A 16,074-nucleotide genomic window follows, 5' to 3' on the forward strand; every position below is an offset into this window, starting at 1 on the left:
CAGAAATCTTTAATAAATAAATAAATTTAAAAATCGAAATTAAAGAAGATATTAGAACATGGAAAGATCTTCCATGCTCTTGGATAGGTAGGTTCATAATAATAAAAATGGCAATCCTACCAAAAGCAATCTACAGATTCAACGTAATTCCCATCAAAATCCCAACACAATTCTTCACAGATGTTGAACTAACAATATTCAACTTTATATGTGAAAAATCAAAAACCAGGATAATCAAAACAATCCTGTATAATAAAGGAACTTCTGGAGGCATCACCATCCCTGACATGAAACTCTATAATAAAGCTACAGTAATGAAAAGAGCTTGGTATTGACATAAAAACAGAGACATTGATCAATGGAATCAAATTAAAGACCTGGATATGAATCCACATAACTGTGAACACCTGGTTTTTGACAAAGAAGATAAAATTATATAATGGAATAAAGAAAGCATCTTCAACAAATGGTGCTGGTATAACTGGATATAGAAGAATGAAAATAGATCCACACCTATCCCCATGCATTAAACTCAAGTCCAAATGAATTAAAGACCTCAATATAAATCCAACCATGCTGAATCTGAAGTTTCATGGACTTCAATGCAAGATCACAGAAGAATACTTCCTAATAAAACCTTAGTAACATAGACACTGAGAGCAACAATAAATAAATGGGACCTCCTGAAACTGAGAAGTGTCTGTAAGGCAAAGGAAACAGTCAATAAGAGAAAAGGTAGCCTATAGAATTAGAAAAGATCTTCACCAACCCCACATCACGCAGAGAACTGATCTCTAAAATATATAAATAACTTAAGAAATTAGACATCAAAATATCAAATAAACCAATTAGAATATGGAGTACAGATCTAAATGAATTATTCTCAGCAGAATAATTTCAAATGGCTTAAAGATGCTTAAGGAAATGTTCAATATCCTTAACAGTCAGGAAAATGCAATCAAAACAACTATGAGATGCCATCTTATTTATACGTGTCAAAATGGCTAAGATCAAAAAATACCAATAATAACTTATGCTGGATATGATTTGGAGTAAGGGGAGCACTTCTCCATTGCTGGTGGGAATACAAACTTGTACAATCAGTCTAGAAATCAGTATGGAGGTTTCTCAGAAAATTGGGAATCAATCTACCTCAAGACCCAGCAATACCACTCTTGGGCATATACCCAAAAGATGTTCAACCATATTACAAGGACATTTGTTCAAATATGTTTATAGCAACATTATTTATAACAGCTATAACCTGGGAACAACCTCAATCCTCCTCAACTGAAGAATGGATAAAGAAAATGTGATGTATCTACACAACTGAGTACTACTAATCAGTTAAAAACAATGACATCTTGACATTTGCATGAAAGTGAATGGAACTAGAAAAAAACCATCCTGAGTGAGCTAACCCAGACCCAGAAGGATGAGCATGGTATGTACCCACTCATAAGTGAGTACTAGCTATAAAGCAATGGACAAATAGCCTATAGTCCATGAAGCCAGAGAAGCTGAGTAACAAGGAGTACCCTAAGAGAAACATACATAGGTCTTCCTGGAAAGGGGAAACAGACAAGATTTCCTAAGAAAGTTGGAGAAGATTGGGGTAAGGAGAAAAGGAAAGGCAGAAGCAGAGGAGAAGGGGAGAACAGGAGAAGGGAAAACGGAGAGGAGATTGAAAGGGGAACAAGAGGGAACAATATGGTCAAGATGGGGGAAGGACAGAGATGGAGAACAAGAAAGGAGATGTCTTGATTGAGGGAGTCCTTATGTGGCTATCAAGAAACCTATCACTAGAGAAACTCTTAGGAATCCACAAGGATGACCCCAGCTAAGACTCTAAGCAATAGTGGCGAGGGTGCCTGAATTGGCCTTGCACTGCAGTCAGATTGATGACTATCTTAAATGTCATCATAGATCCTACATCCAGTAACTGTTGGAAGCAGATGCAGAAACCCACAACAGAGCATTGCACTAAGCCTCCAAAGTCTCGTTGGAGTGGGAGGAGTGAAAATACCAGCAAAGAGGTCAAGACAATGATGGGTTTACCCACTGAAACAGCTTAAATGAGCTAATGGGAGCCTGGCAACTCTAGCCTGACAGTGAGGGAACCAGCATAGAACCAAACTAGGCCCTCTAAATGTTGGTCACAGTTTTATGTATGGTGGGGGCAGACTGGGGCCACTGGCAGTGAATGCAGGATTTATCCCTACTGCTCATTCTGGATATTTGGAACCTGTTCTCTCTGGAGGGATACTGTGCTCAGCCTAGATATACTGGGGAGGGCCTTGGACCTTTCTCAAAACAATGTGCTAAACTTTGTTGCCTCCCCAGGGGAAGTCTTGCCCTTTCTAAGGAGTGGATCGGGTATGAGGTGAAGGTAGGGTTAAAGTGGAGGGAGAAGGAGGAGGGAAAGGAATGGGAAATGGACTTGGTATTTAAAATGAGAAGAGATGGTTTTTAAGAAAAGGTAAAGGACTATTTTAAACTATCATTGAAAAAATTCCTGTTCAATAATTCTGAGTAAAAGGATCACATCTAAAGATTATAGACTCACCTTTCAAAATGGGCTGATAAAATCACAACTTAACATTAATAAAAAGTCAAGTGGATAGTCCCATTCATTATACATACCAAGGAATGGGCTGGCAAACGTGTGGAGGTTTTACCAAAGTACAATGAAAGGGGAAGTGCATGCAAGTACAAATAAATCTCATCAGTAATATAATTTTGAGATTCTTCCTGGAGTGCTCTAGCAACAGTCCTGGGAGAGACACTTTCTGGAGAACATGTTACAAAAGTAAAGACAAAGGAAAACCTTTTTAGAATAAAATATTCTGAAGAATAAAATTCTAATAAAAAATTAACAGAGTAGCTTCATAAATCATTTAAATCATATCCTTCTTTTGTGGAAATATGAAACAGCAACAAAAAACTGAATAAAGTAAAATGGAGCTATAGCTATAATTCCCATGTCCATGAACATGGAGATCCATGGAAATGAGTGGAGCACAGTAATCATCATTTCCTTTGTCTTTCTTTCCACAGATTATTATTACTACATAAGTAGATATCTTTGCAAAAGGACTGCCTAGAAAATGTCTGAAAAATACAATGAACAACTCTCCAACAAGATAAATGTTATTAGAAATGACTATTTTAAAAAGCAATTTTTTAACTGAAAACATAATAGATTATTTGTGCCTATAAATATTGGAATCACATTGTTTTATCTTACTATATTTTAATTGGTTATGATTTGGTTTTTTTCTCTCAGACGCTTGATCTTTTCTAATTAGAGACAGAAAGGGAGTGTATCTGGATGGAAGATTAAGTAGGAGGAGTAGAGGGAGGGGACTTTGCATTCAGATTATATTGTGTTGAAAAAGAATCTATATTTAATAACTGGGTAAACAGAGAAGAACCAAAACAACAACAGTATAACAACAAAAACAGAAATCCCCCAACTGACATATACATTGTGGAGGTGTTAAGTCATTATATGCTAGCCTCTTCTAGGAACATTGGGCAGGAGAGATGCTATTTTTATTTAGCACTGAATCAAAATGCCAGACAAGTAACCTGCTATTAGAACAAATATTTTTTAACTATATCCAAAATTTAGACAAAATAAGACAGAATAATTATATTCTATGTAGAACATTGAATTTCTAGTGAATTTTTTGAAGATTTATTTTATTTATTGTGTGCATGTGTGTGTCTAAGAGTATGTGTGTGGGTGTGTGTAGTTTTGTACACTTCAGTGTATGTGCCTATAGAAACAGAAGTGGAGATTTATCCCCTGATGTTGGAATTATGAAAGGCTAGCAGGAACTGACATAGACACTGTAAGCCAAACTCAGGTTCTCTGGAACAACACGAATTGCTCTCCACCTTTGAGCCCTCTCTTTCACCCCAGCATCAGTCACCTGTGATTTTAAACAAACAAAAATTAAAAGAAAAAATAAAAAAAGAAAATGAAAAGAGTAAGCATGATTCATAATTGTCTTCATCTGATTTTGCCAGAAATTATAATTTTCCAAATAATGACAAAACATATTTTCCCTGTATATAACTGAATCTAATTTGGAAATAAAATATTTTGGTCAAATATTGTTAAAAATTAGTGATGTTGGCCGGGAGGTGGTGGCACATGCCTTTAAGCCCAGCACTGGGAAGCAGAGTCAGGCAGATCTCTGTGAGTTCAAGGCTAGCCTGGTCTACAAGAGCTAGTTCCAGGTCTGCCTCCAAAGCAACACAGAGAAACCCTGTCTCAAAAAATAAATAAATAAATAAATAAATAAATAAATAAATAAATAGTGATGTTCTTTAATTGCTTTAAAGGGAATATATAAACTTAACCAATTTCTTTTTTTATTAAAAATTTCCACCTTCTCCCCTCCTGCCAATTCCCTCCCCTCCCCACAATGTCTCTCCCCCTCCCTCTCCAGTTAGGGTTCCCTACCCTATGGAAAGTCCTAGGTTCTCCCGCTTCCCCCAGGTCCAGGAAGGTGAGCATCCAAACTGGTTAGGCTCCCACAAATCCAGTCCATGCAATAGAATCAAAACCCAATGTCATTGTCCTTGGCTTCTCCTTCATCATCCACAATCAGCCACATACAGAGAGTCTGGTTTGATCACATGCTCCGTCAGTTCCAGTAAAACTGGCATTGGTGAGCTCTCATTAGATCAGTCACACAATCTCAGTGGGTGGACGCACCCCTCGTGGTCCTGACTTCCTTGCTCATGTTCTCCCTCTTTCTGTTCCTCATTTGGATCTTGGGAGCTCATTCCAGTGCTCCAATGTGGGTTCTCTGTCTCTATCTCCATTCATCTCCAGATGAAGGTTCTATGGTAATATGCAAGATATTCATCAGTGTGCCTATAGGATAAGGCCAGTTGAGGTGCCCTCTCCTCTGCTGCCCAAGGAACAAACTGGGGACATCTCCTTGGACACCTGGGAACCCCTCTAGAGTCAAATCTCTTGACAACCCTAAAATGGCTCCCTTAATTAAGATATCTACTTCCCTGCTCCCATATTCACCCCTCCTCCATCCCACCAATCCCATTCCCCCACGCTTTCCCCACCTCCCTTTCTCCCTTCTCTCTCCCCATCTCCCTTTACCACACCCCACCCCACCCCCATGCTAACAACCCCTGCCTGGCAATCTTGTCTACTTCCAATATCCAGGAGAATAACTATATGTTTTTCTTTGGGTTCACCTTCTTATTTAGCTTCTCTAGGATTACAAATTATAGGCTCAATTTCCTTTATTAATGGTTAGAATCCACTTATCAGTGAGTACATACCATATTCATCTTTTTGGGTCTGGGTTATCTCATTCAGTAAAGTGTTTTCTACTTCCATCCATTTGCATGCAAAATTCAAGATGTCATTGTTTTTTACCACTGAGTAGAACTCTAAGGTGTATATGTACCACACCTTCTTTATCTATTCTTCTATTAAGGGGCATCTAGGTTGTTTCCAGGTTGTGGCTATTACAAATAGTGCTGCTATGAACATAGTTGAACAAATGATTTTGTAGTATGATTGGGCATCTCTTGGTTATATTCCTAAGAGTGGAATTGCTGGGTCCTGAGGTAGGTAGACTCCAAGTTTCCTGAGAAACCGCCACACTGATTCCAAAGTGGTTGTACAAGTTTGCATTTCCACCAACAATGGATGAGTGTTCACCTTAATCCACATCCTCTCAGCATAGGCTATCATTGGTGTTTTTTATTTTAGCTATTCTGACAGATGTAAGATCTCAAAGTTGTTTTGATTTGCATTTCCCTGATTGCTAAGGGGGTTAAACATGACCTTAAATGTCTTTTGGTCATTTGAACTTTTTTTTATTGAGAATTCTCTGTTCAGTTCAGTACCCCACTTTTTAATTGGGTTATTAGAGTTTTAATGTCTAGTTAATTGAGTTCTTTCTATATTTTGGAGATCAGACCTTTGTCTGTTGCAGAGTTGGTGAAGATCTTCTCCCAGTCAGTAGGTTGCCTTTTTGTCTTAATGACAGTGTCCTTTGCTTTACAGATGCTTCTCAGTATTAAGAGGTCCCATTTATTCACTGTTGTTCTGTGCTACTGGGGTTCTACATAGGAAGTAGTCTCCTGTGTCCATGTGTTGTAGACTACTTTCCACTTTCTCTTCTATCAGGTTCAGTGTGTTCCAATTAATATTGAGGTCTTTAATCCATTTAGACTTGAGTTTTGTGCATGGTGATAGATATGGATCTATTTTCATTCTTCTACAGGTTGACATCCAGATATGACAGCACCATTTGTTAAAGATGATTTCTTTCTTCCATTGTATACTTTTAGCTCCTTTGTTGAAAATCAGGTGTTCATAGGTATGTGGGATAATATTCGGGTCTTCAATTCGATTCCATTTGTCAACATCTCTGTTTTTGTGCCAATACCAAGCTGTTTTCATTTCTGTTGCTCTGTAATACAATTTGAAGTCAGGGATGGTAATGCCTCCAGAAGTAATTTTATTGTATAGGATTGTTTTGGCTATCCTGGGTGTTTTGTTTTTCCATATAAAGTTTATTATTGTTCTCTCAAGGTCTGTGAGGAATTTTGTTGGGATTTTGATGGGGATTGCATGATTCTATAGATTGCTTTTGGGAGAATTGCCATTTTTACTATGTTGATCCTCCCAATCCAAGAGCATAGGAGATCTTTCCATTTACTGGTATCCTCTTCAATTTCTTTCTTCAAATACTTAAAGTTCTTGTTAAATAGATATTTCACTTTCTTGGTTAGAGTTACCCCAAAATACTTTATGCTATTTGTGTCTATCGTAAAAGGTGATGTTTCTCTGATTTTCCTCTCTGCTTTTTTGTTCTTTGTGTATAGGAGAGCAACTGATTTTTGGAGTTGATCTTGTATCCTGCCACATTACTAAATGTGTTTATCAGCTGTAGGTGTTTTTTGGTAGAGTTTTTGGGGTCACTTATGTACACTATGATATCATCTGAAAATAATGAAAATTTGGCTTCTTCCTTTGTGATTCAAATCCCCTTGATCTCCTTATGTTGTCTTATAGCTATTGCTAGAACTTCAAGTACTATATTGAGGTATGGAGAGAGTGAACAGCCTTGTCTTGTTCCTGATTTTAGTGGGATGGCTTTGAGTTTCTCTCCGTTTAATTTGATGTTAGCTGTCGGCTTGCTGTATATTGCTTTTATTATATTTAGGTATGACCCTTGTATCCCTAATCTCTCCAAGACCTTTATCATAAAGGAGTGTTGAACTTTGTCAAATGCTTTTTAGCATCTAATGAAATGATCATATTTTTTTCCTTCAGTTTATTCATATGATGGATTACATTGATAGTTTTTCATATGTTGAACCAGCCTTGCCTCTCTGGGATGAAGCCTACTTGATCATAATGGATAATTTTTGGGATGTGTTCTTGGATTCAGATTGCAGTATTTTATTGAGAATTTTTGCATTGATGTTGATGAGTGAGATTGGTCTGTAATTCTCTTTCTTGGTTAAGTCTTTGTGTGGTTTTGGTATCAGGGTGACTGTAGATTCATAAAAGGAGTTAGGCAGTAACTCTTCTGTTTCTATTTTGTGAAACACATTAAGGATTATAAGTATTAGCTCTTCTTGGAAGTTCTGGTAGAATTTTGCATTGAAACCATCTGGTCCAGGGCTTTTTTTGTTAGGGAGGTTTCTGATAACAGCTTCTAATTCTTCGCGACTTATAGGTCTATTTGAATTGTTCACCTGGTCTTGATTTAATTTTGCTAGATGGTACTTATCTAAAAATATGTCCATTTCTTTTAAATTTTCCAATTTTTTGGCATACGAGCTTTTGTAGTAAGATCCAATGATTCTCTGAATTTCCTCTGTGTATGTAGTTATGTCCCCCCGTTCATTTCTGGTCTTGTTAATTTGTGTGTTCTCTCTCTGTCCTTTGATTAGTTTGGATAGGGGCTTATCAATCCTGTTGATTTTCTACAGGATCCAGCTTTTTGTTTCATTGATACTTTGGACTGTTTCCTGTGTTTCTATTTTGTTGATTTCAGCCCTCAGTTTGATTATTTCCAGTCTTCTACTCTTCCTGGGTGAATCTGCTTCTTTTTTTTCTAGAGCTTTCAGCTGTGCTGTTAAGTCTCTAATGTGTGCTTTCTCCATTTTCTTTATGTGGACACTTAGAGCTATGAACTTGCCGCTGAGCACTGCTTTCATAGTGCTTCATAGATTTGGGTATGATGTGTCTTTATTTTCATTTAATTCAAGGAAGTCTTTAATTTCTTTCTTTATTTCTTCCTTGACCCAGGGCTGGTTCAGTAGCTGACTGTTCAGTTTCCATGAGTTTTATGGCTTTCTAGGGGTAGAATTGTTGTTGAATTCTAACTTTATTACAGAGTGATCTGATAGTACACAGGTGGTTGGTACAATTTCTTATATCTATGGATGCTTGCTTTGTTACCAATTATATGATGAATTTTTGAGAAGGTTCCATGAGATGTTGAGAAGAAGGTATATTCTTTTCTGTTTGTGTGGAATGTTCTATAGATGTCTGTTAAGTCCATTTAGTTCATTATTTCTGATAGTTCTCCTATTTCTCTGTTAAGGTTTTGTCTGGTTGACCTGTCCATTGGTGAGAGAGGAGAAATCTCCTACTATTAGAGTGTGGGATTTTATGTATGCTTTGAGTTCTAGTAATCTTTCTTTTACATAGGTGGGTGCTTTTATATAAAGGGCATAGATATTCAGGATACAGACTTCCTCCTGATGAATTGTTCCTGTTATGAGTATAAAGCGTCCATCCCCATCTCTTCTGAATGATTTTAGTTTTAAATCAATCTTGTTAGATATTAGTATAGCCACACCCACTTGTTTCTTTGGTCCATTTGATTGGAAAATATTTTCCCATCCCTTGCCTCTGAGGCAGTGTCTGTCTTTGAGGTTGAGGTGTGTTTCTTTTAAACTGCAGAATGTTGGATTCTTATTTTGTATCCATTATCTTAACCTGTGTCTTTCTATAGGTGAATTGAGTCCACTGATATTAATTGATAGTAATGACCAGTGGTTGTTAACTTTATTTATTTATTTATTTATTTATTTATTTATTTATTTATTTATTTATGTAGAGTTTGTGTGTTTCTCTTCTTTGATTTGTGCTGGTGGAGTGTTGTCAGATGCTTCTGTTATTATGGGTGTTGTTGGCTTCTTTGGCTTGTGATTTTCCTTCTAGTATTTTCTGTATGGCTGAGTTTGTGACAACGTATTGTTTAAATCTGTTTTTGTCCTGGAATATCTTGTTTTCTCCATCAATGGTGAATGCAAGCTTTGCTGGGTATAGTAGTCTGGGCTTGTATCCATGGTCTCTTAGTGTCCGCAGCACATCTATCCAAGACCATTTGACTTTCATGGTTTCCATTGAGAAGTCAGGTGTAATTCTTATAGGTTTCCCTTTATATGTTACTTTACTTTTTCCCTTGCAGCTCTTAATATTCATTCTTTATTCTGTATGTTTTGTGTTCTATTATATGGTGAGGAGATGGGTTTTTTTTTTTTTTGATCCAGTCTATTTGGTGTTTTGTATGCTTCTTGTACCTTCATAGGAAGGTATCCTTGTATCCTTGTATCCTTCTTTAGGTTGAGAAAGTTTTCTTCTATAATTTTTTTGAATATATTTTCTGGGCCTTCTTATACCCCTATTATTCTTAGATTTGGTCTTTTCATGGTGTCCCAGATTTCCTGGATGTTTTGTGTTAAGAATTTGTTGGATTTGTTTTGGTCTTTAATCAATGAGTTTATTTCCTCTATTATATCTTCAGTGTCTGAGATTCTTTCTTCTATCTCTTGTATTCTGTTGGTTATTCTTGTCTCTGTAGTTCCTGTTAGTTTACCCAGATTTTCCATACCCTGCCTTCCCTCGGTTTGTGCTCTCTCATTTCATTTTTTAAGTCTTGAATTTTTTCCATTACCTCTTTGATTGCTTTTCTTGGTTTTCTTGGATATCTTTAATAGATTTATTCATTTCTTCTACCTTATTGTTTGTCTTCATTTCTTAAATCAATTTTTCACATCCTGTTTAAGGTCCCCTATATATTTCATAATGTTATGTTTAAAGTCTATTTCTTCTACTTCTTCTGGAATAGGGTGTTCAAGTCTTCTTTTTGTGCGATCCCTGGACTCTGATGTTGTCATGTTTCCTTTAAGGTTGTTGGAGGAATTCTTGCTTTGGTGCCTGCTCATCTCTTCCTTCAAATGCAGCCAGGAGAGTCTTGGTGTCTTGGTCCAATCTATGCTGTGTCTGACACTCTGGGTGTATCTCCTGAGTGCAATGGATGAGTGTACCCTTACTCCATATCCTCTCCAGCAAAGGCTATCTTTGGTGTTTTTGATTTTAGCCATTCTCACAGGTGTAAGATGGTATCTCAAAGTTGCTTTTATTTGCATTTCATTGATAGCTAAGGAAGTTGAACATGTCCTTAAGTATCTTTTGGACATTTGAAATTCTTCTGTTGAGAATTCTCTGTTCAGTTCAGTACCCCATTTTTTAATTGGGTTATTTATACCTTTAATGTCTAATTTCTTGAGTTCTTTATATATTTTGGAGATCAGACCTTCGTCTGATGTGGGGTGGGTGAAGATCTGCTCCCATTCAGTAAGTTGTCTTTTTGTCTTAATGACAGTGTCCTTTGCTTTACAGAAGCTTCTCAGTCTCAGGAGGTCCCATTTATTCATTGTTGCTCTTATTGTCTGTGCTACTGGGATTATATGTAGGAAGTAGTCTCCTGTGCCCATGTATTACAGACTACTTCCCACTTTCTCTCCTATCAGGTTCAGTGTTATCAGATTTATATTGAGGTCTTTAATCCATTTAGACTTGAGTTTTGTGCATGGTGATAGATATGTGTCTATTTTCATTCTTCTACAAGTTGACAACCAGTTATGCCAGCACCATTTGTTAAAGATGCTTTCTTTCTTCCATTGTATAAATTTAGCTTCTTTATCAAAAATCAGGTATTCGTAGGTTTGTGGATGAATATCCAAGTCTTTGATTTGATTCCATTGATCAATATCTCTTTTTTTTTGTCAGTGCCAAGCTGTTTTCACTACTGTAGCTCTGTAATAGAGTTTGATGTCAGGGATGTTAATGCCTCTGGAAGTTCTGTTACTGTATAGGATTGTTTTGACTATCCTGGGATTTTTTGTTTTTCCATATAAAGTTGGTTATTTTTGGCATCTTGAATTTTGCATGCAAATGGATGTAAATAGAAAACACTATACTTAGTGAGATCACCCAGACCCAAAAATATTAATATGGTATGTCCTCACTCAGTGGATTCTAGTCATAAACAAGGGACATTGAGCCTATAGTTTGCAATCCTAGAAATGCTAAGCAATAAGGTGAACTCAAAGAAAAACATATAGATCCTCCTGGAAATTGAAAGCAGACAAGATTGACAGGTAAAAGTTGGGAGCATGGGGTTGGTGTAGGGTGGGGGGGAAGAGCAGAGAGGGAGAGAGAAGGGAGAAGGGGAGGGTTGGGGAGAGCTGGTGGGTGATTGGGATGGTTGAGATGGAGAAAGGACGGATATGAGAGCACGGAAAAAGATATCTTAATTAAGGGAGCCATTTTGGGGTTGGCAAGAGGTTTGGTTCTAGAGGGGCTCCCAGGTAACCACAGGGATGTCTCCAGCTAGGACCCTGGGCAAGAGAGGAAAGGGTACCTCAACTAGCTTTGTCCAATAGTCAGACTGATGAGTATCTTGAATATCACCATAGAAACTTAAGGAGACAGAGACCCACATCGGAGCACTGGACTGAGCTCCCAAGGTCCAGTTGAAGGGTGGAAGGAGGGAGAAGATGAGCAACGAGGTCAGGACCGCGAGGGGTTGGTCCACCAACCGAGATAGTGTACCTGATCTAATGGGAGCTCACCAAAGCCAGCAGGACTGGGACTGAAGGAGCCTGGGATCAAACTGGACTCTCTGAATGTGGCTGACAATTGGCACAGACTGAGAAGCCAATGATAATGGCACTGGGATTTGTCTCTACTGCATGTACTGGCTTTTTGGGATCCTATTCTATTTGGATGCATACCTTCATAAGCCTGGATGGAGGGAGGAGGGCCTTGGACTTCCCACAGGGCAGGTTACCCTGCCCTCTCTTAGGACTGGAAGGGAAGGGGGGAGGGGAGAGGGTGAGCAGGATGGAAATGGGAGGAGGTGGGAAGTGGAAATTTTGAAAGGTATTAATTATTAAGCAATAAAAATAAATTAAAAAAAGAGTCAGAGGTAGTGGTTGTCTCCAAAGAAACAGCATCTTCTAGAAACAGCAGAATTGATACACACATGAGACTTTGAAAATGCTCAGAAAATGTGCACAGGTTCAATCCAGACAAAATTCCATCAGTAAGAAGGTAAAGTCAGCACAAATTTCCACTTATAAATAGGGAGTTGTTTGCAATTAATACCTGCTAAGAAAGGGGAAACTAGTTTTTTACAATGGAGTGTCACTGGGCACATAAATCACATTCCAGGGCAGGCCCTATGTTCAGGCGTAATCACCCAACACAAAACAAATTCTTGTGTGTATGCATATGATTACAAATGGTGTGTGTTACTAATTTTCTTCTGTTTTTTCTATTTTGTCATTTTACCTGGTTATTATTTATTTATTTATTTATTTAGAACATTAAGTTGGGTGGGTAGGAAGGTGGGGAAGGCAAAAGAAAGGAGCTGGGGGAGCCATCATTATAAGATATCTCTTAGACCTATAAAAACTGTTACTTTATTATTCAAAAGATAAAAGGCTTGGCAAGCTCTCCTTTGTATAATTATTGCAACATGGACAGCAGAGCATACATATCTCATTTAATTCATGATAAACAAACAGCAGGCCATTTTTTTAATAGCTCTGCTACAATATCCAACCTTTCATAATGAAATTTTTTCATATACTTGAAGGTGTGCCCCTGGTATTGAGCTTGAACACATTTAAAAACCAAATTCATAATTAATTCATAATTCAAAAGAGGATCCCTATCCATGAAAACACTATAAATTAGCATAAGTCTGAAATTGTTAGGGTGGCTTTACTATTTTCATTTCTATTTCTCCATTCTTAAATCTTTATGAACATTTCCTCTTCTGATTTAATAGGACTCACTATTTCATGAAATGGAGTAAATATTACAACCCACAAATGGAAACATTAACAATCACCCTGTATAATTCAATGCCCTGGTTCTGGTAATCAGAGTTTGTTGTAATGCTACTAAGAATCAATTTTAAGTATTAAATCCTCTATCAGAGAAAACTCAATATACAACAAAAATCTACAGAAATAAGTAAGATTGCCAGGTTAATAGGGTTGAAAATATTGGTGTGTTGCAGTTTGCAGTAGAGCTGAGTTTGCTGTTCTGTAGTTTATTTTCCCTGTAGTGATGAAATAAATAGTGATGGAATAATAGTGATTAATAAAGGAAGTCAGGACTGCGAGGGGTGTGTCCACCCACTGAGATGGCGGGACTGGTCTAATGGGAGATCACCAAGGCCAGTTGGACGGGAACTGATGGAGCATGTAATCAAACCAAACTTTCTGAATGTGGCTGATGGTGGAGGCTGAAGGAGAAGCCAAGGACAATGGCCCTGGGTTTTGACTCTACTGCATGGACTGGCCTTGTGGGAGACTAGTTTGTTTGGATGCTCACCTTCCTGGACCTGGGAGAAACAGGGAGGACCTTGGACTTCCTATAGGGTAGAGAACGCTGACTGCTCTTTGGACTGGAGAGGAAGGGGGAGAGGGAGTGGGGGGAGGAGAGGGAAGTGGGAGGAGGGAAGGAGATGGAAATTTTCAATAACACTTATTAATTTTAAATGTAAAGTTTTTTGGGTCATTAATTTGACATCACATAGGAACTAGAAAGGAACAGAGATGTGAGCACCCTTTCCCTCCATTTTTTTTTGGAACCCAAGATTAGGGAACTTTTATAAAAGCAAAAGTTCTCCATTGAGTTCAAGGCACTTCTCTCAGTGTGAGGGATCTGTTAAAAAAAAATTACGGTAATAGCAATTCTGGGATTATTCTTTAGGCATTGGCAGAAAGGCAACTAGATTAACTCAGGCATTCTCAGAGATAGACTATAGATTACAGAGAGCCATTTATGCAAGACAATAATGCTACTAATACAATTGCAATAACCAGGTGGTAGGTCTGCTGCTGTTTTTCAAGTTTATTTGGTAAGTGGCTCTAAGTAGCAATTTCCACACGCACACACACACCCAAAAAAATCACAGATTTCTGAGTCCTAGAGCCTCATTAACTGTTCTTATGTCTTGTATATTGGTTGAGTTTGAGCTCAGATTCTCATTTTCCCCACCAACCTCACTTGAATGGAGCAACTTACCCACTGATGTTAGTGTCTTCTCCTTGGTCAAATCCTTTCATTCTTTCTTCAGTTCATGGTAATTTGCATTCCACATTCCTTTCCTATTTGGGTGTCCCTGGACCAATTGTTAGCACTTATCATCCCTACCTTGTTTAGATTTATCAACTATAGCAAGTATAATCCAGAAGGAAATTTCTTAGTCCTACCTTCTAGCAAATAGTTCATTAAAAGGTTCATTTGTTTTTTACATTAGCTTGTTGAGGTTACCTGAATGGGTCTTCCATCAGGAGTCAGAACCTCTTCTGAAAGTTCCATCATCTTTAAGGCCATCAGAGCAATGGGTTTGGCATGGCATAGGCTTTTTCTATGCAGCCCTGCTGCAACACAGTATGCATCTCCTATTGTTTCCACCTGCAGCAATCAGACAAATCAAATACAAACATAATGAATCAGAAGAGAAATGACTAGTTATGAGCAATCACAAATGCTGCTGAGAAACATGTCAAGTAAGCATCAATTAATGAAACAATTAGACAATTGATTGTAATCCTTTCATTGCAAACAGCTATGAAAAAATCCTAACATCTCACTCCAGGTTGTTCATTATCACCATAGTGTTGCAGGAGGTCCTTCCGCTCCTCCAGCCTATAGCCGCTGAGATACCAGCCCATTGGGGCGTAGTCTCTCTCCCTTTAAAAAAGCAGCCACTTCCCTCTCCTCTCTCTCTTCACTTCCTGCTCCGCAGGCAACTAGACTCCTTTCCTGGTTGCACAGAGGGCTGTTGTCTGGGACGGAGATCTGTAAGTTTTTCCCCCTTAAATAAATATCACCCTATTAATCATAATTCCAAACTGGTGTGGCACTGTTAGTGACTTACACCTTCAATTGGCGCCCAACGTTTGGTTGGTTTTAGGACCTTTCCTTCCCCCGCTCGGCTGCCGGCCGCGAGTTTGGCTTGGCGCGAGCCGCGGCCTGTGCCTGGCAGAGGGGGCCTTGTGACCTGTGTCTTGTGTGTGGAGCCAGCAGCTTAATATAAATCATCACGCACTGGCTTTTATTGCTGCATTTCTTTATATTTTCTCTTTAGACACCTCAGATTGACTTCCAGTCCCCACACACCCTATCGTCTGCCTCCCCACATGGATTTAAACTGCACAGGCCTGCGTAGTCTCCGTCCGTGTGGTTTGCTCTTTTCTGAGTCATTTTTAAATCTCCCTTGCAAGCACAGCTCTTAACTGGTGTGAAGCAGAGCATGCGGTTGCTGAAAGCTGCAACCCCTCAGGGTGACTCTGTCATGTGGAGGCATAAGCGGCTTCCAGGTTGCTCTTCTCTACCCCTGGATTCCAGGTTTCTGATTCCGTCTCTGGAATTGATTTAATTACATTTACTTTGTTGAGCAACTTACATTTTCCAGTTTTTAACAAATACTAGGCAGATTCTGAAACAGGACCCTGTTTTCGTCATGACTTGGCAACAGCACCACCTGCTGGATAATAGGTAATATGGCAGTTTTCGTTTCCAATGCGAATTTTATTGTTTGGTTACCAATACAATGGGTTATATCATGCAAGGTTTATATGACTATGGGGATAACTTAATTTACTGGTTACTAGATTTCAGTATTCTTTTGCATATTCTATCATTTAGGAAGAATATGGCACACCTAAGAACCATACAATCTTTACTAGAAA

The 16,074-nt window shown here is 38.3% G+C and overlaps 1 protein-coding gene across 1 annotated transcript in view; it reads right to left on the reverse strand.

The window, feature by feature from the left end:
* The window catches only part of Gucy1a2 (guanylate cyclase 1 soluble subunit alpha 2), a gene marked incomplete at its 5' end in the record, with an annotated part of 252,172 nt that overhangs the window by 110,019 nt on the left and 126,079 nt on the right, over positions 1-16,074 (reverse strand). Inside the window, one exon of the mRNA XM_013355381.2 lies at positions 14,651-14,794. Coding sequence (XP_013210835.2) covers positions 14,651-14,794 — 144 coding nt within the window. The remainder of the gene's footprint in view (positions 1-14,650; positions 14,795-16,074) is intronic.

Source organism: Microtus ochrogaster, unplaced genomic scaffold (genome assembly GCF_000317375.1).
Source record: "Microtus ochrogaster isolate Prairie Vole_2 unplaced genomic scaffold, MicOch1.0 UNK122, whole genome shotgun sequence".
Lineage (NCBI taxonomy): Eukaryota > Metazoa > Chordata > Mammalia > Rodentia > Cricetidae > Microtus > Microtus ochrogaster.